General features: G+C 37.2%; 2 protein-coding genes across 4 annotated transcripts in view; one reads left to right on the top strand and one right to left on the bottom strand.

Annotated features, from left to right (window-relative positions):
- The window catches only part of GSTCD (glutathione S-transferase C-terminal domain containing), a 142,155-nt gene extending 128,366 nt beyond the window's left edge, over nt 1-13,789 (bottom strand). Inside the window, exons 1-3 of one of the 2 annotated variants that reach the window (XM_033214916.1) lie at nt 13,559-13,789; nt 3,618-4,064; nt 2,175-2,642 (exon numbers count right to left, since the gene is read on the bottom strand). In XM_033214916.1, the coding sequence (XP_033070807.1) occupies nt 2,175-2,642; nt 3,618-4,043 (894 nt within the window). In that variant the 5' untranslated portion in view covers nt 4,044-4,064; nt 13,559-13,789. The remainder of the gene's footprint in view (nt 1-2,174; nt 2,643-3,617; nt 4,065-13,558) is intronic. The other variant, XM_033214917.1, reaches the window with a different exon arrangement.
- Nucleotides 13,790-13,832: 43 nt separating this feature from the next.
- INTS12 (integrator complex subunit 12) overlaps nt 13,833-25,748 on the top strand; it is a 32,385-nt gene continuing 20,469 nt past the window's right edge. The window contains exons 1-2 of one of the 2 annotated variants that reach the window (XM_033214919.1): nt 13,833-13,937; nt 22,266-22,430. In XM_033214919.1, the coding sequence (XP_033070810.1) occupies nt 22,275-22,430 (156 nt within the window). In that variant the 5' untranslated portion in view covers nt 13,833-13,937; nt 22,266-22,274. The other variant, XM_033214918.1, reaches the window with a different exon arrangement.

The following is a 25,748-nucleotide window of genomic DNA, read 5'->3' as shown; positions in this document are numbered from 1 at the left end:
CCATGTGTGTCTCTAATTAAAAAAAACAAAACAAAAAAAAACACCTCATCCATTCTACTTGTTATTGTTTTCCATCTTTGGTTTTATTCTGTTTACCAGAACTGGGTATTTTCCCTAGTTCTCATTTTGACCTTTAGGAATTCAAACCTTGACTTAGCAAAATTGACTCCTTACTTTTATGTCCTTGACTTTATTCCTGTGGCTAAATATTCTGTCCCTAGATTCAGTTTTATGCTTCTGGTAACTTAACCTTGATTACTGACAATGAACTTGATCCTGATTCTGATCATTTGGATGGTCACTCCATTCACATCGATGTATGTTAATTCAAGCAAAAAGGCTTGCCAACATAAGCACTCTATGAATTAAAATGACTTCTTTACTACCCAAGATGATTTAAAGGAGAAAAATATAACTAGTATCAAGGCTTTATCAAAGAAAGATGAATTCCTGAAAATATGAGGTAGGCGGATCACAAGGTCAGGAGTTCGAGACCAGCCTGGCCAAAAGGTTTCTGAAACCCTGTCTCTACTTTAAAAATAGAAAAATTAGCCGGGCATGGTGGCATGCACCTGTAATCCCAGCTATTTGGGAGGCTGAGGCAGGAGAATTGCTTCAACCCAGGAAGCAGAGGTTGCAGTGAGCCAAGATTATACCACTGCACTCCAGCCTGGGTGACAGAGCAAGACTCCATCTCAAAAAAAAAACACACACAAAAAAACAAAACAAAACAAAACAAAAATTCCAGTAAAAATACAAAGGAATGAAGGAAAATATTCTGAGAATTAGTTTACGTATTCATATCATTTTAATACATTTCTTCAATAAAGGAATGGATATGCCACTTTCATTCAATTCTGATGAAACTGGAAACACAGTTATCCAAAGAAGTCAAGAAGACAGAAGACCAAGTATTTCATAATGTATCAAATGACTGCTCTAATGACTGAACTTGGTAATAGAGGAGAGGGATCATTGAGAAGAGAATCTAGAAATCATTTGACTAGGAAAAAATTTAAAAATCAATGTCTTCTTCCCACTCAACTCTATGGACTGTATTAAATTATGACATTTGGCATTTAAAATACCAATCAACATCTAAACAATTCCTGGCTCTCCCTATTTTTACATTGTTTCGGTTGCCAAGTTTGGTTCAATTTTGAGGAAAAGAAAAATGTTCTTTAAGAAAATGACAATTGATCAATACTGCCTAATTTACCTGTGAAGCAAAGCCTTCAAATACATAGATTTTCAATAGAAGTCTCTTCTGTCCATAGAGATACCTGAATTGTTGGTGATATATAATGAGAATGAAATCTAACATCTGATTCCTTAGTAGGGAAAAGGGGGAAATGCTTCCAAGAAAAAAAAAACAAAAGCAAAAAGCAATGCAGCTCTTGAAAACCAATTGGAAGGCTGCAGAGAGCTAAGCTTCCTATGTTCACTCTGGTATTATTTTCACCTTGTTCTTTTTTCCTCCACAGAGGGAATGTGTATGTGCATGAGCGCGCGCGCATGTGTGTGTGTGTAAGACAGAGAGGGAGAGAGATCTTCCTACTCAGAAAACTTTCTATCTATTCTCCCCCAGCACATAATAACAGAGCCAGCTACTTTAATCTCAGAGAGAACAGAGAAGCATACAGGTCAGAATAAAATATTTTCAATTTGATAATACTTAACGTAAGATTAATTTAAGTGACTAATAATTATAAAATTTAGCTGACAAGATTTTTGGTTTTTTTCTTTTTTTTTTTTTTTTAACTGGATCCTCTAATAGTAGAAGTCCAATGCACTATCCATTGTACCACAGAGCTGACTTGGACCTTCTAATATTAGAAAGTAATCACAATAGAAACTTGAAGTTAATAATAACAACTGTTAACATTTTAGCAATTTCACATTAAAAGTCATAATAATTACTAACATTGATTGACAGTTTACTATGTGCCAAGCACTGTTCTCCATCCTTCACACAAACTTTAATTTGTTCCTTACATTTTTCCTCTTAGATAGGTACTATTATTATCTCCATTTTACAGATAAGAAAATGGAGAAAGACATTAATAACTTGCCCAGCAGCATACTGGCAATAAGAATTAGAATAGAAATTCAAACCTGGGCAATTTCATAGACCGAAACTCATAGTAATCTGTACAGTCCAGATGAAATCTTACCAAGAAATGATGGATACAGGGCAAGAGCACGATATCTGCCAGAGTGAAGTAAAGCCCTTCTGCAAACACATGCTCCAGAGGTGGAAGGTCGGAGGCTTTTGCTTTTCTGATGTGAGAAGGCTCTCTGTTGGTAGTAGCTGGTTCTTCCTGCACTGTGAGCTTTGAGAATGCCACTTTCAGTTCCAGACTCTCAGATGAAGAGTCCAACTCTTCAGATGTTTCCTGCGTGTGGACCTTGCTCTTTGCCTTTCCCTTAGTAAGGGGAGGCCCAACTCCATCAGCCTTCTGTTGCTTGAGTTTCTGCCTGCGGAGTTTGTCATCATTATGCACTCTAACAGGCTCACTAAGCTTTTTCTCTAGCTGTAGTATTTCTACAGGTATAGTTGGGGGCTGGTCAGAAGACTCTCTGAGAAAATTCTCAATAGCCAAAGGGATGGTGAGTTCACATAGCCTGGTCCACTGACTAACCTACAAAACAAAAACAAAACAAGAAATGAAAGGATTTTTTAATTTCAACATAACTTGAGAAAAAATAACTGTCTTATTGGGAAATAAGTTTTGAGCTAAATCATCCCTGGGTTAGGTTTTTATGTTACATCAGGAGACACATCACAGTGTTTTAGAAGTAAAAACATTAAGCAAAGGAGGTGTAGCATTCCTGTATTCCCCTTACTAAATAAATCATTACTTCTCAAAGCCTTAAAAATATACCTCCCCTGTCCTGCCATTCTCCTAGATCCTACAATAAACAGAACTTCCAAAGCATTGCTATTTGAGTTCCTAATTATGTGTAAACATTCCGTTTAAAAATCAACATAACTAAAATAAAGAAAAAAGTTATTTTCTAAAAATGTCTCCAAACTTTATAAATTGTCTTAAATTCTTATTTTTCAATACTGCACTGAAATATTGGCACACATAAAGGGTGTATTAGCCCATTTTGCATTGCTGTAAAGGAATAGGTGAGGCTGAGTAATTTATAAAGAGGTTTATTTGGCTCATGGTTCTGCAGACTATACAAGAAGCATCTGCTTCTGGTCAGGACCTCAAGAAGCTTTTAGTCATGGTAGAAGGCAAAGAGAGAGCAGGCATGTCACATGGGGAGAGAGGGTGCAAGAGAGTGCAAGGAGGAGGTACCAGATGCTTTTCAACAGCTAGATCTCTAGTGGACTAACAGAACACCAAGCCATTTATAAGGCATCTGCCCCCATGACCCAAACACCTCCTACCAGGTCCCACCCTCAACAATATTGGGGATCACATTTCAACATGAAATTTGTAGGGAATATTCAAACTATATCAAAGGGCTACCTTATTTCATTGGTTACTGTGGTTTTTTAAAATAAACTTTTATTCCTAATAAGAAGTTAAAATATTAAATGGTCAAGTAATTATGTTATCACTCTATAGCTTCAAATAACAGAAAAGAGACATTATACTTACTTCAGCACAGGCTTTCAAGCAAGTCTTTTTAAAGCCCAGAAGTTCCAAAAGTTCCTTCTTTAAGGGGTCTGCTTCATAGGATTTCTGGATTATGTGTCTCAATACAACGGCAAGTCCTGCTCTACAAAAATTGTCTGATCGTTCTACTACTGCAGGCAAACAGCAATTCTGGACTATTGGTGGGAGCTCTTGCCTTGAAATAATCTGTATTTCAACATCCTGGATCAGATCATCTCTTAGTAGTGAACTATCTGTATTCACGTCTTTGGTGACAACTAAGCAAATTTTAAAGATTTTACAGTCACAGTAAGATAACAGAAATAAAGTTACAGATGTATGAAGAGGAAAGATGCATCCTTCTGTTTGGTGAGAAAAGTCCAAATACAGGTATTCTTCTTCTGTAAGACTTTTCTTTATGGCTTTCATTTTCTTCTTTCATTGGGTCACCTAAAGTATAAATTGTAATGATTATGGTCTTACAATATAATCATTTAGAAGCTAAAAGATGAATGTTTCAAAAGCCTGTTCTAGAAATCAGTAAAAATTTGCAGTAGATAATAATGCTATAAAGTTTGTTTCTGAAGACTGACTAAATGACTTCCAAAAGAAAAAATTCCACCCTGTGCAATTGACTAGCATTAGAGGAAATTTTACAATAAATTAACCAAGAATACTGAGAATACTGAGAGCTGTCTGGGGATAACATCCTTGAGAAGTTTTGCTAGTGCTGGTCCTTCCATACTGCTTCTTTTTTATGACCCTACAAAATAATAGGGAGGGGATATTTGTTCTTTCAGGAGAAGTGGATTCTACTCAAGTGATAGCTGCTGAGTGCTAAATCATAATATAAAAATATTTAAATTTCCCCATAATATGGATAGTGAGAGCTGAGATATCTTAAAGTTAACATGTCCAAAATCTAGTTCCTTATTCTCTCCCACCTCCAAACCTGCTCCTTATGTGTCTTCCCCATCTCAGTTTATACCATTCTTTTCCTTTACACCCCCATAACCAAACCCTCCAAGGTCTTCCCATTCTCCTTAGAGAAAAGCCAAAGTTTCTACAACAGCCTACAAAAATCTCCTTGATCTAATCCTCTTTTATGTCTCTGAGTTTGTCTCATTAACTCTCTTCATTGCTCACTGTTCCAGCCAAGGTAGACTGTTATTCCTCTAAAACAGCCATCTCCAACATTATTGGCACCACGGGCCAGTTTCATGAAAGACAATTTTTCCATGAGGGGTTGGTGGGGGGATGGGGATGGTTTCCAGATGAAACTGTTTCACCTCAGATCATCAGGCATTAGATTCTCATAAGGAACGTACAACCTAGATTCCTCCTGCATGCAGTTAATAGGGTTGGAGCACCTATAAGAATCTAATGTCATTGCTGATCTGACAGGAGGCGACATTCAGGCAGTAATGCTGGCTCACTACCGCTCACCTCCCACTTTGAGGTGGGGTTCCTAACAGGCCCCAGACGGGTACTAGTCCTGGGCCCTGGGTTGGGGGACCCCTGCTAAAACACTAGGTACATTCCCACATCAGGGCCTTTGCACTTGGTGTTTCCAGAACCTAGAACAATTCCTCACTTCCTTCAGGTATTTATTTATTCAATGGCAACTTCTTACTGAGATCCTCCCTAACTACTCAATTTAAATCACAAACCCCAGTCCCCACGCTCCCTGAAAAAAACCTTTCTATTTCCATCTATGCTTTTTTTCCATAGCGCTTATTGCTATGGTGATATACCATATTTTATTATTTGTCTCCCACAACTAGAATGTTCCATGAGTAAAAATTTTTTGTTCACTGCTTTATATGCTTATTATATATATAAGCAAGCAGTATTTGACAAATGAAAGCAGAGATAAATATACACACTGGTTAAAGGTGCAAACACACACAGTCTTGAGATCACATTCTTCATGGCTATTTTGAAGTCATATTCCTTAAGGTTTTTATCAATTGTCCTGTCTTTTTATGTTTATACATTTCCTGGATCAAAAATTCCCAATGTTCTAAGCCATAAATTACAATTATTCCAAAACTGACACTAGATGGCACTCTTTAAAAGCATTCATCATGGAAATATGTACCAGAAACATGACATATTAGAAGGAAAATTACTTTAAAAGCTTTTTAAAAGTATACATGCACCTTTCGTCTTTTAAGTGTATTCAAAATGTTAGTGTACATTTAATTTTAGAAAACCTTCATCATACTAAATTTTCTTTAATATTTTAAATTCCTTTTTTAAGAAAATCTGAAACAAAACCTGAACACTTGAAGCTTCTTAGTTCTTAATTCTTTAAAAGTAAATAACTTATAATCCATTATAAAATAGAAATATAGTTAGTAAAGTATTATCTGATAAAGTTTCTTAATAATACAAATAATCACTACTGCTTTATTTTATATTTATTCTATTAAAATATAACAGATACATACCATGATTTGTTACTTCTTAAAAGATTATCTGGGGGAAAATTATTTTATGTACTGTAAAAGCAACAACTTTTTAACTTACAGATCCCATTTTCTCCCTGAGCTTATTTTTTAAAATTTTTGTCACTGAGAGAGAGTTTTTAAACAAAAAGGTATTTATTAAAGATCAAAGGTCACAGCTTTTTGTGTGTGTTTTTTTTGTTTTTTGTTTTTTTTTTATAAAGCTGAATAGAGCTCTGGAAACATTTTCATTATTAATATAACACCTTTATGCTATGAGTCCTTAAAAACAGTCAAACAAAGTGAGATCTGTAACAACACTAGGGCAAAAATTTACTTGCCAGGAATTAACAGTCTTTTTGAGGAATTTGCTCTGGACTCACTCTCCTGACAGTAGGATAATAAAAAGAAGACTGATCCCTAAGTGTTTCAAGAAAGCAGATTTGAAAGAAAACATGACTGATTTCATCATTTGCCCAGCAGTTTAAAAAACAGTAATGATGAGCCTCATCCTAACACTTTTTAAAAACTGGAAACAAAGCCATGCTATTTAATAGCTTTTAAGATACGTAGAAATATGTTTTTTTAAAAGTACGTCTAGGCCGGGCGCGGTGGCTCAAGCCTGTAATCCCAGCACTTTGGGAGGCCGAGACGGGCGGATCACGAGGTCAGGAGATCGAGACCATCCTGGCGAACACGGTGAAACCCCGTCTCTACTAAAAATACAAAAAAAACTAGCCGGGCGAGGTGGCGGGCGCCTGTAGTCCCAGCTACTCGGGAGGCTGAGGCAGGAGAATGGCATAAACCCGGGAGGCGGAGCTTGCAGTGAGCTGAGATCCGGCCACTGCACTCCAGTCCGGGCGACAGAGTGAGACTCCGCCTCAAAAAAAAAAAAAAAAAAAAAGTACGTCTATATTTGCCACGTTGCAAGGCACATTAGAATATGAAAATAGGGTTTTAGACATATTCTATAAACTCTTCTCATTGTTAGCACTTAATAAAATGCTAAATGTCAGCAAAACAGAATAGCAATAACCTGCCCATGGTGATATCTAAAAATTTAATGAGATGCCTGAGAGAAAATGCAACAAAGTACTGTTGATTCTTAACGTATTTTCTTAAAAATATAGATGTTGGTTTTTCCCCTGGGAGATTAAAAATGTTACTTAATGATCTTAGAGTAAAAAAATAAAAAATTACTCTTCTTGAATAATGTTTCCCTATTATGTACTAATATAATTTTTAAAATAAATATTATTTAGTAAACCTGTACAAATGTGATGTTTTTGGCTTGCACTGTGCCTCTTTAGAGAGAAAACCAGTATTTGCTCCAAGTATGCAAATATCACAGACAAAAAAAAGAAATCCCTCCTCTTTTTTCTTTTCTAGCTTGAGAATGCCTTAGTTCATTAATTTTATGTCATGAGCTTTAAGAAGGTAGGTACTATAGAATCAACTTCTGTCTCTAGGGCTTCTGGGGCACAGCTCTTGTTATTCCATATTACATTCCTGCCAAGCACAGAAATAGAGTAATTTGCTCTTTCTCAGCTTTGACAGGTGCCACTCTCCAGAGAGGTAGAAAGTAGCAGACAAAACCACAAACTTCAAGATATTAAATAGAGTGTGCATCTCTTTCCCAAACATGCCAATTTGCTTGGGAATCTTGCCGAATTAATAGGTATAAAGAAAAGATTATGGCTTTGATTTCATTACTCAGGAAAGTTCTAATACATTTTTAAATGGTGGAATTAGTCATAGGTTTAATATTTAGGCCTTCAGAATTTTTTTTTTGCACTTTCATTCTAATGAATATATCTTAGCCTTGATAAAACACAGAGAATGAGAGAGATAAACAGTAAACATATTAAAAATAAGCATACTTCTCCACAGTCCAGAAAAAACAAAGCTTGAAAATTTTGTGATCAAAATTCAAGATCTATGGCATTATGTACAACACTATATATTAGATAAATTATATATTATATATTGAAGACCAAAAAGTGCAAAACCACTGCAAATTATCAACCTGTGTTTTGTTTTTTGTTTTTTCAAATAAGTTATCTTTGTGACAATTTGATAGGCGCTCAATAAATGTTAGGTAAATAAAGTTTTAAATAGTACATACATTTTATCATCTACCTACTATGTGCCGAGCACACAGAACATGTGCATTACTTCTAATGCTCATAATCCTTAAAAGTATTTTATTTCCATTAGAGAGATGAAAATTGTACATCAGTCCAAAAGTATTAAATTTATAAAAGATCTTAGAGACATTTAATAGGTATTGTTCTAATATAATAGTACTGTTTATAAATAAAATTTCATAAACTGAAGCAATTTTACCAAAGTGAAAATCATCAGATATTATGTTATTCTAAGCAAGTATGCTGGTCTCAGTAATCCTTGATATAAACTTCCATCCCTGGGTTATTTGACAAGTTTCTGCACTGGATTAAATTCTTTGGCAATTCTTTCCTGATTCCTTTTATTGGCTACTCTGCAGATGGCTCAGTGACCCACAGCTCAGTGTTTTGCCCTCTTCTCAATCCACACTCCATCCTTTGAATACTGGCTTTCACACTTGTGATCATGCCACACAATTAGTTACACATTTTATAATGTAACACACAATACACTGAATAAAATGGAAACAAAAATGTCATGAAGCAATACTTATCCTACTATATGGGATAAATCTGATATTTTTTACTCTGTGCTTGTTTTTTTTTAAATGCTGGTTGTTACTCATTACATTGATTTCCTGACTCATTAATGGGGGCACAGCTCACAATATGACAGCATTGTTATGGGTGATCTCCAGTGCCATAGCTTTAAATATTATCTGACTCTTATATGTATCTTATCTTCTCCCCTAACTTCAGACTCCTGTATTCTACTTGACAGCTCCATGTGGATGTTTTTCTAAATCTGCTCCTCTTCCCTTAGTGTTCTACTTCCTGGTAAAATAGGAATACCAATCAACCAGATGCTCAGGCCAAAAACTCAAAAGTCCCACTCAACTTCTTTTCTTCTCTCTCTCAGACCCTGTCATCTCTACCTTTGAAGTATACGCCAAATCCAACTCCTTAGCACCTCTACCACTACCGCCTTAATCTAAGTCATCACCAGTGCTTACAAGGACTACTGCAAAAGCCTATTAACTGTTTTCCTCCACTTGCCATAAAACAGTCCCTTCTCCAACAACAGGATGATCCTTAAAAACATAAATTAGATGTCTCCTGCTCAAAACCATCCAGTGGCTCTTCAGCACACTCAGAATAAAATCCAAATTTCCTATTATGGCCTATAGGCCTACTGTGACCCTAGCTATCCCTTTCTGACCTCATTTCTTATCCTTCTTCACTCCCTTCCAGCCATAGCTGTCCTTGCTGTTTTTGGAAGGTGCCAGAAATGCTCCCACTGGAGAATTTTTGTACTTGCTATTTCTTTGCCTAGAATGCTTTTCTCCAGGAGATTCACATGGCTTGCTCCCTCATTTCATTGATTTATCTGCATAAATATTAACTCAGAACAGCCTCTCCTGACTGCCCAAATTGAAAAAGCACTCCCTAGCCTCTTACCTAGCTTCCCTTTTTCTTCATAGCTCTTATCACCTAACACTATAATATCTCCAGTGTTTAATGAACTCAAACTTTAGTTCAAGGAATGCATGTGCATACATGAATGTTAGAAATCACTGTCTGAGAGTATTATTAATAACTTTATTTTTGGTACAATATGAATTTCATGCTTCATGACACCATTCTTTCTTTTCCAAATTAATAAATCTATTTTAAGGATCAACTAAGTATAAATTAAAATGAAGAAATAAGATCACCTTTGTGAGGTGAATTGGGAAAAATATAAATGGAATCTAACCAAACTCATAAATAAAGCAAGCACAGAAGTTTTTATGTATACTTATATCCAGGGCAAAGGAACTAAGAATCTTCACTAGATTTCATACATTTGTCTAGCAAAAATATTTATAAAACAAGAATTAGAAAGTAAAAGATTAGAGCCGAGACTGTTGAGCCAGACTACCTGGGTGCAAATATCCTGGTTCTGATTCTTAGTAGCTATAAAAAAATTTCTGCATATCTGTTTCCTCACTTATAAAATGGAGACAATAACTGTACCTACCATGTAGTGTGCTGTACAGAACAAAGCTTGTCACATATTAAGTCCTTAAATAAATACTAGCTATTATTATTTCTTTATAATTTATAAGCAAATTCCTTACCAACTGGCACTATTAAAATATGCAAACTTTGGGCCGGGTTCGGTCGCTCACGCCTATAATCTCAGCATAGGAGGCCGGGGCGGATCACCTGAGGTCAGGAGTTCAAGACCGGCCTGACCAACATGGAGAAACCCCGTCTCTACTAAAAATACAAAAAAAAAATTAGCCAGGCGTGGTGGTGCATGCCTGTATTCCCAGCTACTCGGGAGGCTGAGGCAGGAGAATTGCTTGAACCTGGGAGGCGGAGGTTGCAGTGAGCCGAGATGGTGCCATTGCACTCCAACCTGGGCAACAAGGGGAAAACTCCATCTCAAAAAAAAAAACAAAAAAAAAAACAAAAACAAAATGCAAACTTTGATGGGCAAAATCCAAATTATGCTTTATATTTTCAAGCATCTTTTTGTGAAAGGTAAGGGATTTATATTGATTGAAAAGTTTTTCCCACCCAAACACTGAAAAAACATATTTGTTACTGAGACTGAAAGCCAGGAAATCATGAAAGGTAAAATATAAATGTGAAACCTGTAATCTATGTGCATATTAACCCATTGTACAAAATAAGAAGTTCAACACAGTTTATAAGTATGAAAAATCACAAACTGTTTTCTTAAAGATTAAAACTTAAACCTGCTTAAATTCTCTCCTACATCATATGTTCAATATTTTGAATTTTATAACTTAGCTTGGGTTTTATGTTTTTCATAAAACAACACTATTTGGTTGAATATTGCACCCTATTTTATTACAATAACATAGATTTAACCAAAAAAAACCAATAACAACAACAAAAGAAACCTTGCTGCTCAACAGATAGCAGCCAATTACCTTAAATATTTAAAGTCAAAAAAGATAAAAAAAAACTGAGATTTTTTTCAAGCTCATTAAATATGTAATATGGGATGCAGTTAAGTCCTAGAGAAAAGCCAATGATTAAAATTAGCTGTTTTCTTATCTGGTAAAGAAGTAGGAAAAAAGTTTTTAAGTGAAAAGCTTACTGTAACCTTAGCCATAAACAAAGGGTGTAATCTTCTCTCTGGAGAATCAGGAAATCATCTGTTGCCATGGAGTCATAATGCCTGCAGCTAAACCAGACCTCATAATTAACAGTGATCCACAGTGCAAATGGCTAACATCAAGTACAAAATAAAATTACTTAATTTTCACAGCAAACAATACCTGTGCTTGTTTTAATATACATGGTTTAAATATCTGCATTCCAAGTATTCCAATATTCTGCATAACAGAATTCCATAAACTACATTAAATACCTTAGAATAAACACACACACACACCACACACACACACACTAGGGAACCGTGTATACTACAGATGTATTAGTTAGCTGGCTCCAGAATTTCTTAATTTTGAGGGCTGCTAAATTGTTGCCATTAGAAAGGTTAATTGGATACTCAGTATTTATTCTTTGTTAGAAAAGCTAACTGGATACTCAGTATTTATTTTTATTTAAAAATCACAGATGACATAAAAGCTACAAGTAAAACAAGTTTAAAAAAGAAAAAACAGGCCCGGCGCGGTGGCCCACGCCTGTAATCCCAGCACTTTGGGGGGCCGAGGCGGGCGGATCATTTGAGGTCAGGAGTTTGAGACCAGCCTGGCCAACATGGTGAAACTCCGCCTCTACTAAAAATACAAAAATGAGCCGGGTGTGATGGTGGGCGCCTGTAATCCCAGCTACTCGGGAAGCTGAGGCAGAAGAACTGCTTGAGCCCGGGAGGCGGATGTTGCAGTGAGGAGAGATCACGCCATTGCACTCCATCTCCAGGCGACTGAGCGAGACTCCGTCTCAAAAAAAAAAAAAACAAAAAAACAAAACAAAACAAACAAAAACTTGATGGGCCTACTACTAGAGATGCTCAAGTTTGAGCCCTGGGTTTTTTTTTTGTTTGTTTTTATTATACTTTAAGTTCTAGGGTACATGTGCACAACGTGCAGGTTTGTTACATATGTATACTTGTGCCATGTTGGTGTGCTGCACCCATCAACTCGTCAGCATCCATCAATTCGTCATTTATATCAGGTATAACTCCCAATGCAATCCCTCCCCCCTCCCCCGGAGCCCTGTTTAAAGCAAAAAAAAAAAAAAAAGTGCAAAATATATAAAATAAAAAGAATTGATGATTCTCAAATCTCACTGACCTTTTCAGTCTTATTTTTGAAGTGAGACCTCACAAAACGATACCTACAGGTGTAATACACGATTTTTAGTAATGAGTATGCTTAAAGCAATCCTCTCAGTGGTGTGTGCCCCCAATCAGGCAGTTTAAAAAAAAAAAAAACCCCACATAGCTTAATGTTTGATTTATTAAATATGACAGCGAATCATTTAGTTGTGTTATAACAGTTTATTATCATGGATTTAAATGACCATGTTTACATGTTTAAAATTATCACTAGTTCTTGCTAGCTTTTGCATTTTCTCCTGTAAACACTGCTTTTACCGATAAGCTTAGATAAAATAGAAATATACCACCTTCTTTATCAATAATGTAGCACACGATATATTACTAAAGCAGGCATTTTCTTGATACTCAAGAATTTATGACAAGGAATGGGATCCTGGCATTAAGAATAACGAGGAAAAAAACAAGTCATCTAATCCCAAAACCAGGGGGAAAGTTGGGATGGAAGTACGTGTATTAGCAAACGTTTTTGAAGCCAAAGCAATTTTCATGCAAGTTAAACTTTCTACATAAGTTAAAAACCGAAGAGATACTGCTGTGATGACAAAACATAAGCAAATGGCCCAAAATGAGGCAAGTCCTTTGGAGTAAATGTTAGGTAGTATTCACATAGAACTGCTTTCTGCAATTAGGAAGGGCTGGAATGGAAAACTCAATGCCAAAGAGACAAGAGAACTTAAAAGTATGACCCAAGAGGTCTGAAATTACACTTAACAGCAAACATCAAACCACCCCCACCAACGCCTCCAACTGGAAGCTGTCCCATTTCTCCATCAGCAGAGGAAGACACGAGGGATTAGCTAGGGGGAAACTGGGAAACGCGTACTACTGAGGAGTCCAGAGCCCCCAACCCGCACCTTCAGCAGGAGTGGCCAAAAAGGAGTTTGAGGCGGCCCCAGGGCTGGAGAAAAATCAGGACGATGATACCACGCCCTTATCCTTCCCACCCTTTCCCCGCATCCTCAGCCCTATAGACCTCCGAAGAAAACAGCAGTCCTTAGGGGGTCGCGGAGGCTGAGAAGCCGGCGGCCCGAGCGCCCTCTTTACCTGGTCGCAGAGGCGCGGCCAAGGCAGGTAGGGTGCGTGAGCGTGTCGGCGACCTGGGCCGCCTGCGCCTTCCCGCCCAGCCCGAGCTGGAATTCCAAGGCTGCCTCTGGGAGCTGCTGCCCGCAGACCACTCGCTTCCACAGAGGCCAGGAGAAAAACGACAGCCAGTTTATCTGGAAAATACTCCCGCCTGCCGTCATTCATAATCCGGCGGACCGGAAAAAGGGAAGTAACGTCACTTCCTACTGTCGCACTGCCAAACGTTTCCCCCGCCCCTACTGTGGGAACCTTTGTTTTTCTGCTTTCGGAGCCGGCCAGTGCCGGGACCATTTCCGAAGGACCACCGGGAACAGACGGATCGGCAGGGCGGGGCGGAACGGTGAGTTGTGCTGAGCGACTCTGCTCCTGGCCGCCTCCTGGAGGCTCGAGACCCCCGGCTAGGAGCGAGGTGGGAGAGTAGCTACGTGGGGTTTTAGTTTCCTCGCTCCTCAAGCGGAATCATCATAACCTTCTGGCGGTTGCGTTCTCTAGACTGACTGCTCTCCCCTTTCAGTGAGGACTGTGCTTCCTCCGAGGGAGTTGCGGGCCGGGGCATGCGGACCGAGGATGTTTCTAGGTCTAGTGACGAGGGACTTGGAATCCTGCCTCGGACTTTGTCGGAGGGTTTTAGTCACTTCTCTACGTAGCTCCCTCATTGTCTCTCATCTTTTGGCTCCCCTGTCAAGGACCATCCCCCATTCTAGGCCTTCGATATGTGATGCTTTGATCAAAGGATTGACATTCTTTTTCTAAGTATTTGCTGTCAGCTTTCAGTCACTTGATTGGTTTGGAATCGGAGCCTTTTCTCCTGCGATTCCAGGTGTCCCTAAGATATCATTGTTACCCAGAACCAAGAACTCTGGAGGAATGAAAAAGACAGCATCTTTAAAAGAATGTTTATTGGAAGGGGTTGCAAGAGTTTGCGAAGTCATGAAGAACAAAGTTTTTTAGAGCCATTATGAAATGGCAACGGTAATACTGCACTCTGTGTGTATAGATTCGGTTTCCTTCATCTGGGGCACATGCATATATGATCAACTTTGGACTTCTTTTGAGATTGCCAGGTAGGGTGAAAAATGGATCTGGGAGAAAGCACATACTTACATTTATATATGAATGTCCAATTCAGGTTGGAGAAATCACAGAAGCCTTATAAGGTGACATTTACCCAAAAAACCTAGTTCATTCATTGGGTAAATATTTTTGAGCCCTTATTAAGTTTCAAGCACTAGGGAAATACAGTGAACAAAAAAAGTTCCTGCTCTCATCAAGTTTACAGGCCAGTGGGATTAATGAATTTAAGCAAGCTAGGTGAAAGATTATGAGAGTTTTACAAATAGGAACATTGTACTACAAGTCTCCAGTCATGAAGGAGGTGATTGCTTTGCTTTTGCTTTTTTGATGTTTGGAGGTTTTTTGTGCGGGCAGGGGTGAGTTACTTTTGTGATTTTTGCTGAAGGGACCTTGGAAATGGCTACAGTTGTATAGAAGGAGAGATAAGACCACTATACTTTGATCACTTAATTCCAGTAATTCTATAGCCATTATTTTGTGGTACTTTGCAAAGTGGCAAAGGGATAGGCAAAAAGATAAATATAGACTCTGCCCTTAAAGTACTCAGAGTTTTGTAGGGCACATAACACTTGTTTAAAAAAAAAAAAAACTTCAAGGGAGAAAGTTGCACTACCATGAAAAAGCACTATGAGATATCCTTGAAGGGAGAGACAATTATTAATAGGGTTTGGAATGGAGAGGGGCACAGCAGCTGTCAGTCAAGTCTTCAGGAGAAGTATTTGAACAGGGTCTTGATAGGATGTAGAAATATAAAAATAGGTAAAGAGCTTCCCAGACAAAAAATTTAAAAAAAAAAAAAAAAGAGAGGTAGGGCCAGCTAGCTATAAGGCAGATCTGGGGCTGATGAATGATAATATTTGTGCCAGTTCCTGAATCTTCTTAAATGTTAGGCCAAGAAATGTGGACTTTATTTTGAAGGTGGTGGAAAGCCCTAACTTCTCAGCAAGAATTTTTTTTTTATTTTAATGAAAAGGAAGAAAACTGGGTTTCAGGAAAATTCGTATGGCAACAAAGTTGAAGTCAAGGAAAATAACGAGGTTATTGCCATAGTTCAAGTAAGCTAATAAAACCTGAATTTCATTAGTAGCAGTGGAAGTGAAAAGTAGGACAAGTGTGAAAAATATTGCAGAATCCACAGCAAAGGACTGCTGATTATTTGAATATAAGGAGCAGGGAAAGACTCAGTGAAGGAAAGACTTTGGTCTCAAACCTGACTAAAAGTAAGTTATGTCATTTATTGAAAGAGCAGGACAAGGAACTTTTCAGGAGGATAATCAGAATCTCAATTGTAGTTGTAACTGAATTGGAGATGCCTTTAAGGAACCAGATAGGCACATACACTAAGCATTTGGAAACACGAGATTCAAATTTAAGAGATTTGGCTCATACTTGTAATCCTAGCAATTTGGGAAGCCACAACAGGAGGATTGTTTTAGCCCAGGAGTTTGAGACCAGATGAGAACAACATAGCACAACCCTGTCTCTACTTAAAAAACAACAAAATTAACTGGGCATGGGTATGATGGTACATGCCTGTAGTCCTAGCTGCTTGATAGGCTGAGGCAGAAGGATCGCTTGAGCCCCGGAGTTCGAGGCTGCAGTGAGCCATGATCTCAGTGCACTCCAACCTGGGCAAGACCATGTCTCAAAAAAAAAAAAAAAAAGCGAGAGAGAGATTGGAGTTGGGGTAAAACATATTAAATCATCTACCAAGAGATGATAGTTGAAAACCTGATGTGTATAAGATTACCAAGAAGAAACTGCTAGCAGAACTAAGAAGATAGCCAAGGACAAACACTTGGACAATACCAAAAGCAACAAGCATCAGAAGACAAACCAGAGAAAGAGTAGTCAGAGATAGAAGAGGAAAAACAGAAAAGTTGAGTATAACAGAACTCAAGGGAGGAGAAAGTTTTATGAAATTGGAAGTACATAACAAGTATTTACTTGGCCAACATTTACTATTATTTGCTGTTTTCCAGGAACTCTGCCAGACAGGGGTTACAGCAGTAGGCAAGACCAATCCACTGCCTGCCTTCATGGAACTTACATGCTGATGAGATAGAAAGATCATTTACATAATTAACAGTGTGATTAATATTATAAATAAGTACAGAATGTTTTTGGACTATGTAACAGTAAAACTTCTAGTTTTGTTGAAGGAATGTGCAGGAAAAACAAACTTGAGAGGTGACTTAAGATGGAGGTGGGGGTGGCACACTTTCTACTGAAGTACTAAGGTAAGAAAGAGTATATTGGAGGGCTTGAAATAAGTCATATAGCTATAACAGAGAGTGAGAATGGCCTGAGATACTAGGTAACATTTAATGAGTGTGAACTATGTGCCAGGTACTGTTGTAACGGCTTTATATGTATTATCAGATCATGTAGAGCAATGGTCCCCAACCTTTTTGGCACCAGGGACCAGTTTCATTGAAGACATGGTTTCAGGATGATTCAAGTGTATTACATTTACTCTGCACTTTATTTCTCTTATTAGTACATTGTAAGATATAATAAAATAATTAGACAACTCACCATAATGTAGAATCAGTGGGAACCTTGAGCTTGCTTTGCTGCAGCTAGACGGTTTCATCTGGGAATGATGGGGGATACAGTGACAGATCATCAGGCATTAGATTATCATAAGGAGCACACAACCTAGAGCACTCACATGCACAGTTCACATAGCATTCACACTCCTGTGAGAATCTAATTCCACCACTGATCTGACAGGAGGCAGAGCTCAGGTAGAAATGCAAGTGATGGGAGCGGCTGTAAATACAAATGAAGCTTCACTTGCTTGCCTACTGCTCACCTCCTGCTGCATGGCCTGAAGGTTAGGGACCCCTGATGTAGAGAATTAGAGACCTTGTTAAGAATCTTATTCTTGAACCTTTGGATTGTGAGAAGTGAATAAAAGGATTTTAAGCAAGTAAGTGATGTGAAAAGGTTTAGAGGATGACAAGAGTGGTTGTGGGAGACTGATTAAGCTATTGCAGTGGGCCAAATAATAGATGATGATAGGTTGGTCTAGAGTGGTAGTAGTAAGAATTGAAAAGGGTGGATAGATTTGAGATATGTTTAAGAGGTTTGGTTATTGAATTGGGGGTGGGAATTAAGGAAGTGGGAAGAGGTAAAGCTGCTTCTGGGTTACTGGCTTGGGCAATAGGGTAAACATCATTTGAAAAAGGGATTACTAGAGGAAGAACTGGTTAGGAGAAAAGGGAAGAGTGTATGAGTGGCTCTGTTGGAGACACGTTCAATAGGAGGCACCAATGAGATATCCATGTCAAGCTGGCAGTTGGATCTTGGGAGAGACACATGGACTGCAGAGATGTATTAGTAATCACTGGCAAAGGACTGTATAGATCAAATTGTCTAGAGCAATAATTCCCAAAATTTAGAGTAGATGGAATTGCCTGGAAGGCTTAATACAGATTTCTAGACCCTACTCCCAGAGTTTTTTCTTCAGTAGGCCTAGGAATGGAGATCAAGAGTTTGCATTTCTAAGTTCTGACGTGATGCCTATGCTGCTGACTCAGAGACACATTTTTGGAAGAAGATGTAGAACAAGGAGAGACCCATAACCTAGCATTGAGGATCTCATTTTTAATTGGAATAGGAGGAACCTACAAAGATGACTGACAAAGAAGTAGGAGGGAAAATCGTATGTATTAGGTTTACTGATTGAGGCCAGGAATGACTCATGAGAGCATTTTCATGAAATAGTGGGACAAAGGCCAAATTGCAAGAATTGCTGTGTAAGTAGAAGGAATGAAGAAAAAGAGTACAAAAGTAGATGATTTCTGAGAAAGTTTTCCTGTAAAAGAGAAAAGATAGAAGATGTTTGAATATATTTAAATGTCAATGAGAAGATGCCAGTAGAAAGAAAAGGCTGGGAAAAAAAAAAAAAAGATATGGGCAATAATCCATAGGCCAAGTTTCAAGAGGGGACAAGAAGAGATAGGATCCAGATCCAGGTGACATTGCATGGAGAGCGACCTTCTCCTTTTTTATCAGATGTGAAAGAGTTTGAAAGGATGAGTGCAGGTAAGGTTGTAGATGTGCTGGAAGGAAGTTGACTTAATTCCTCTCTGACAGCCTCTCTTCTTTGTGAAGTAGGTGAGGCCATCTACTGAAACGCAGAAGCAATTTTAAAAGAAAATGGAGAAAGCATAACTGGTCTTTGCAGAAAGTGGGGAAGTGAGTTGACCAGAGAAAGATGAGAGAATTGCCAAGTTGTACTGAATGCCAACCTGAGAATGGTGATTCTGAAGATAGGGTGTATATGTATTCCCAGTTTCCCCTAGAGTTTGGGTGCAGGCAGAGAGAGAATGACTAGCAGGGTGGATGTCTATAAAGTAGGGAAACTACAGGGCTTTCGGGTGCCTAGAGTACTGAAAGAGTTATTGAAAGGTTGGACCACAGAATGTGAGCTGGATAGGAAGTAAACGGCTTACTGCAATAAATCCAGGATAATAAGAGAAAGAGAAAAAAGGTCATTGTTTAGTAGTGGGGATTCTTGTGCTGTATGCATTTGACACAGTTAATTCCCAGCATCACCTAAGAATTCACTCTTATCAATACTACTACTACCACTTCCCTAGGTCAGTGAAAGCTTTAAAGTGATAAATATTAATTTTCTCACATTCCTTTTTTAAAGCAACATCTATTTTTTAAATGAAAGCTACATTTCATATACTAAATTTCTTTCATATATACATTTTTCTTTTATACACACACACAGGACTTTGTTTTCTAGAACTCTAATCCATAGTAAGAATGATATAGCTCTTTTACAGTCTGTTTTGGCCACGGGTTTAGGAATGAATATACAGGAAAGGAACTGTATGGAAGTAACATGATTTGGTGTAACTCCAGGAAAATATTTTTGTATATATAGATCAACACAGTTACACCAAGTTGCTGACCTCTTTATGACTGCTGTAGAAAGTAAAGTTCTTTCACTATGTGGATATTTGCCAGTAAGGAAGGAAAAGTAACAGAAATTAGAGAAGACAACAGAAAAGTGGGAGTAAAAGATAGAAAACTAAAATATAAAATATAAACCACATAACCATGAGTGTTTTATTTTAGGCTCAACTACTGTTTTCTGTTTGGTGAGGAAACAAAAGTCAGGGCAAGAGGGTGCCAACAAGGAGAAAGCAGAAGGGACAAGAAATTGGAGGCTTCTGTAACAAAGAACAAGTGGAATGGGAACAGAGAAATGAATAAATAAATACAGAAGAAAGATTGACTTGGCACTTTGAAGAGGTCCCTGGGTTAAGGCAGTGGAAGAGATAAAGTAATGGAAGATTGTAGTCAGAAAGGAGAATTGATTGTAATAAAAGAGGTGTGTAGTTTTTTTTGTGGCAAGTTTCAGATTTCACTGGCTGAAGATAAAGCTCCTTGAGGTTAAAAGATCAATTATATAATACACTATTATAACTCTGTATGTGAATAGATTTTTAAAAAATAGAAATAGAAATAAATTTTAAAATTAATATTTTTTTCTCTGTATTTCACCATGGGGACCACTGGGCCAGAGGGCCATGTTAGTAATTTAGGGGAGGGGTACAAAGCCTGTTAAGTTTTATAATGGTAAGATTGCATAAAAAGAACTGACTCCAAGGTTCCAACTGAAATGTTGGTGTTGATGACTTCTGTAGTCTTGTAATCTAGGTGCTGACTCTTGTCACCTAATCTGTAATGTAAACCTCTTACCTGTGATTGTAGAAATACATAGCCATAAATACTTGGCTTTCATTTTTCAGCATAGAAATTTCAAGAAATGTTTTTTCTAATATATTATGAGGGTTATTTTAGGTGTCAACCCTTTGGTCAGTACCCAATAAACTAAACTGTTTCATAACAATCGGACAAGTAAACTGCTATTCCCTTTACCTATATGAAATTAGATCAGTAGAAAGATTAGTAAACTGTCATAGGAGTGGAATTTAAAGAAAAAAGAGATTAGGTGGCTGTTACCCTTGTATAAACTGGAGGAATGGCATGTTTACCCTTTCAGTCATGGATATTTTATTAAGGAGCTATTTTTTCCTCAGAACGTATATGGTGACCAGCCCCTTGAGTAAATTTTAAAATAACTTTCCTATACCTATCATTATGTAGAGGTGATGTATGTAATAATATAATTTTAAGAAGTGACAGAGGCTGCTTTTCAATTTTGTTAAATTCTTACAAATACAACAGTTTGAGATAAGGTGACTTTTTCATTGTAGTACTGACTTTTGGATTCCTTTCCATGTGTGATTCAGATGATATTTTAGTACAGTACAGAATTCGACAGTAATTTTGTGGTTATCAGGTACATAACTAAAACCCTCCTGGGAACTTAAAAAAAAAAAAAAAAGCCTAGTGATGTGTATGTGTGTTTCTTGTCAGATGTGGAGAAGGTTGAAGAGTGAAGTTGGAGGGGAGGGAACAACAAAATCCATTTTCAGATGTGCTTTCATATGCTAGGATTCAACCTACAGCAAGTTTTAATGGTGTTATAAACCCCTGAAAATGGGAGATAACTGGAATTGCTGACAGTTCTCTAACTATGGCAGTGCAAGTGTGTTGCATTAATATAATATTAATCTCGAGGATAGAAGATTTCAAGCCATAGTATATTGATCAAAGGATTGAACACAAAGAATACATTTTTATTTTGATAATTTCTTGCCTGGAGAGGTTTTTGAAAAAGTGACAACCAGAAGCAGAACCACATGATAGCATTGATATTAACTAAAAACAAAACTTTTTAGTATTGTGGAATTTCATAAGCCTTTGATGTATATCTTTATCCATCTTGGCTATTTTTTAAGCTCTTTAGGACACAAAGCATCATAGACTCTGTGTGTGTGTGTGTGTGTGTGTGTGTGTGTGTGTGTGTTTTAAGTAGTTATGATATTATCCCTCAGAAACCTTACTTTTAAAAATAGGTTAATGCATGAGATACCACAATCTAAATGTGATCAAATAAGGTTATCATTAATATGTTTTCTGAGACATTCATGGTTGGGGCAGAGAACTAAAGAGGTGAGTTTAAAAAAAAAAAAAAAAAGAGTTGAAGTAAAAGCGGCAGCAGTGACCATGACAGCTAATCACTTAACGCAGCCTTTCACCGCTGCCCTCTTGTGATACCCCTTACACACACAAGCACATGCACACTAAGTCTTCCTTTGTGTTATGGAAATAAAGTTTGAGAGAAGAAATTTTGATGCAGAGTAAACTTGACCTAAACCCATCAACTTCTATGTACTGAAACTGCAAAGTGTATCTTTTAAAACACAGCTAGGAAGGAGTTCTGTGGCAGGGAGAAGCCTACCTGGATTTAAAACGTTACCATCAATATGGATACACAGAAAACTGATACTGCTAGTTGTTTCAGGGGGCAGGAACTAGATAATGCCTGTCAGGAATAAGAAGGAAATTTACTTTTATTTGTAATAACTTTTTGGTAATTTTACATTTTATATCATGTGCACAGTATTATCTATTATAAATTAAAAAACAGAAAAGTAAAACTTTGACATAGATCATTGTGCATTGTCTTCTAAATTACGTCCTCTTTTTTTTCCTTCAGGTGTTTGCAATGGCTGCTACTGTGAACTTGGAACTGGATCCCATTTTTTTGAAAGCACTAGGTTTCTTACATTCAAAGAGTAAAGATTCTGCTGAAAAGCTAAAAGCACTGCTTGATGAATCTTTGGCTCGGGGCATTGATTCCAGTTACCGTCCATCTCAAAAGGTACCTGCATTAATAAAAAGCTTGAAGAGAGTTTTATAAGACCTGTGGTAGTACATTGATAACATATAGACCATCTCAAAACAATCTCTGCTGAAATAATCTGTCCTTGTGGCACGGAGAAATTATATTCTTTCTTTTTTTCCTTCAAGTTTTCAGAGAACTGTTACACCACATAGAAAAATCAGCTGGGGGTGTGGGATATTCTGTTCTACTGCTTTGTGTGTATATGAATTCACTTGTTTACGACTTACTTTAATTTCCGGTTCTTTATGATCAGAATTTTTTTTAAGCTGCTGAATGTAACCACAGATTACTTCTGATTATTCTCTATTGTTTTAAGGATTAAAAAAATCAAGTAAAAGCACAGATTTTTCAACAATATAAATTGAATATGGGTAGGATAATTTAAGAGAAAAGAAGGTATGGATGAACTCTGAGAAGTTTGTAGCTCCTGTTTGATAATAACAAAGCAGGCAATGGCAACTTTATGTGAAAAGAATATATGTTTTGATACCAAACATACCTGTTTTAAATCCCACTTACATCTTATAATTGTGTGGTGATAATAGACAATGTATCTTGATGTCCCAGGTACTGAGTAGTTTATGTGAATAATTAATTTTAATTATAATAATGATCCTTTAAGATAGATACTGTTTTCTTCATTTTATGTAAGGAAACTGAGGCATGCAGTAACTTCATTTCACTTAGTCTGTTAATTGGTAAAATGGGTATGATAAGACCTACTTTGCAGAGTTGTAAAAATTGAAGGAGATACAGTAAATGAGTCACCTAGTGTAGTATCTGCCTGGTACATAATAAGCTGTCAGTGAATGACAACTCTTACTATATTCCCTAATACCTACTAAGACATTCTTTCAAATTCTTCTAAGCTCTTGTCCTGAAACTCCAAATCACTCAGGTCTGTGGACCTAGATCCCAAACCGAGAAGGAAAAGATAGAACATGACTAGCTCAAGTCTAACCAGAATCTGAAGCTCAAGTGAACACTGGCATTTTGTCCCCAGCCTTCTTTCAATACTAGGTCTAGTACTCCGAAGCCTTTTTATTGTACTTTGAATAACAGAACCATTGTGACTTCATTTCTTCTATCCATTCTGATTCCAGTAGGTTCAGTGAGTTCAGATCAAGCAAATCAATATGGCTCTACAAAGCATACTACCAAATTCATTCCACTGTGGGTGTTGGTATTGTCCAGTTAGGAAAACCTATTATTACTAAAGAAAAAAAAAAATGTTTTAATGGAGCTCTAAAATGGAAGTTTATCTCTTAAAGAACGTGAAAAATTTGTTGTGATTAAAAAGCATGCTGCCCTTAGGTTTCTAGCTAGAGTTTACTTCTCTTGGTCAGTTTTCAGAAACTCTTTTGTTACAGGTTTTTAAAGCCCAGGTCCATTTAATTTTAGCCTTCAGCTGAATATTTTCATCACTAGATTTGTGTGAGAAGAGTGATTTATGCCAGTGTTTCTCAAACTTTAGCATGGTTAATAATCACCTGGAGGCAGTGGTATGCTTATAAACATTACCAGGTCTCCAAGTGTATTCTAACATGAATATTGGTTGATATTCATTTACATTAATGAGGAAGGCAAGTGTGAAATAATGCAGTTAAAACTTAACTCATCTGTCAACAACTAGAACAACTTTTTTGCTGAATAGGTAATAGTTTAATACTGCATGACTTTGTCCTCAATTTTTTAGTTACACACAATACATGTTTTTTGTTTTTTTGTTGAGACAGGATCTCACTCTGTTACCGAGGCTGGAGTGCAATAGCACAATCTTGGCTCACAGCACTCTCTCCCTCCCAGGTTCAAGCAGTCCTCCCACTTCAGCCTCTTGAGTAGCTAAGACTACAGGTGCATGCCACCATGCTTGGCTAATTTTTTTATATTTTGTGGAGACAGAGTTTTGCCATGTTGCCCAGGCTGGTCTCAAACTCCTGGACTCAAGCAGTCTGCCCACCTTGGCTTCCCAAAGTGCTGGGATTATAGGCATGAGTCACCACACCTGGCCCACCATACACTTTTAAGTTTAATCTGCATTATTAACATTTTCTTCAACACTTGACTAAGTCTACACCAGTGGTCAACAGACTTTATAAAGAGCCAAACAGTGAGAATTCTAGATTTTGTGTGCCAGATGGTCTCCATTGCAACTATTTAATTCTGCCATGGTAATGTGAAAGCAGCCATACATTATACATAAATGAATGGGTGTGGCTGCGTTCTAATATAAACTGTTTATAAAAAGCTATTTATAGGCCTCAGTTTTAAGCAGTCAGCGTAATAATATATCAAGCCCTGCCACCACTAGATCTGAGGAGCCATTCCTCCTTCCTTTTTCTTCTCTTCCTCCTCAGAGGTAGACACTATTCTGAAATTGATGTGTATTATTCCCATTTATACTTTTGTACTTTTACATATTATCACAGTGAAATAGACTGCACTCAGCTGCTTTAGTTTTATTTAGAATGGTGGAGGAGTGCCCTCCTTTATGGGGAGGGGAAATTCCAAGGAGCTGCCATATGCATAAACTTTGTTTATGCATACTATTAGTAACAATAAATAAATGATCTATATCAGCAAAGCTATAATACACAAATAAGGGATCGAAGTTTTAAACAGAATGGAAAGACAAGCCACAGACTGAGAGCAAATCTTTACATATCATATATCTGATAAAGGCCTTGTGCCCAAAATCTATGACGAATTCTTTAAACTCAATAACGAAACAAACATTCATTTTTTAAAAATGGACAAAATATTTTATCAAATAGTTTACCAAAGAAGATATATGTATGCCAAATGAGCACTTGAAAAACTGCTCAGCATCATTAGTTATTGGAAAAATGTAAATTAAATCTAAATGAGATACCACTGCATACCTATTAGAACGTCTACAATTTAAAAAGACTAGCCATACAAATTATTGGTGAGGATGGAAAAGAGCTGGAACTCTCATATATGCTTGGTGGAAATATAAAATGGTCCCGCCACAGAGTTTGGCAGTTTCTTAAGAAATTAAGTATATATTTAATACTTACCGTATAACCCACTCCTATTTATTCTAGAAAAGTAAAAACATAGGTATGTACAAATACTTGTACATGAATATTCATAACAGCTTTATTTGTAATAGTCCCAAACTACAGACAACCCAAATATCCATCAATAGGTAAATTGATAAATAAATTGTGGTATATTCATTCAATGGAGTATTATTCAGCAATAAAAAGAAATGAACTATTGATACACTTAACAACATGGATGAATCTCAAAATAAATATTCTGAGTAAA

Source organism: Trachypithecus francoisi, unplaced genomic scaffold (assembly GCF_009764315.1).
Source record: "Trachypithecus francoisi isolate TF-2019V2 unplaced genomic scaffold, Tfra_2.0 Lachesis_group1, whole genome shotgun sequence".
In the NCBI taxonomy this organism is placed as follows: domain Eukaryota; kingdom Metazoa; phylum Chordata; class Mammalia; order Primates; family Cercopithecidae; genus Trachypithecus; species Trachypithecus francoisi.
The sequence above is the reverse complement of the archived record's forward strand: the minus strand, read 5'-3'. Positions and strand labels throughout refer to the sequence as shown.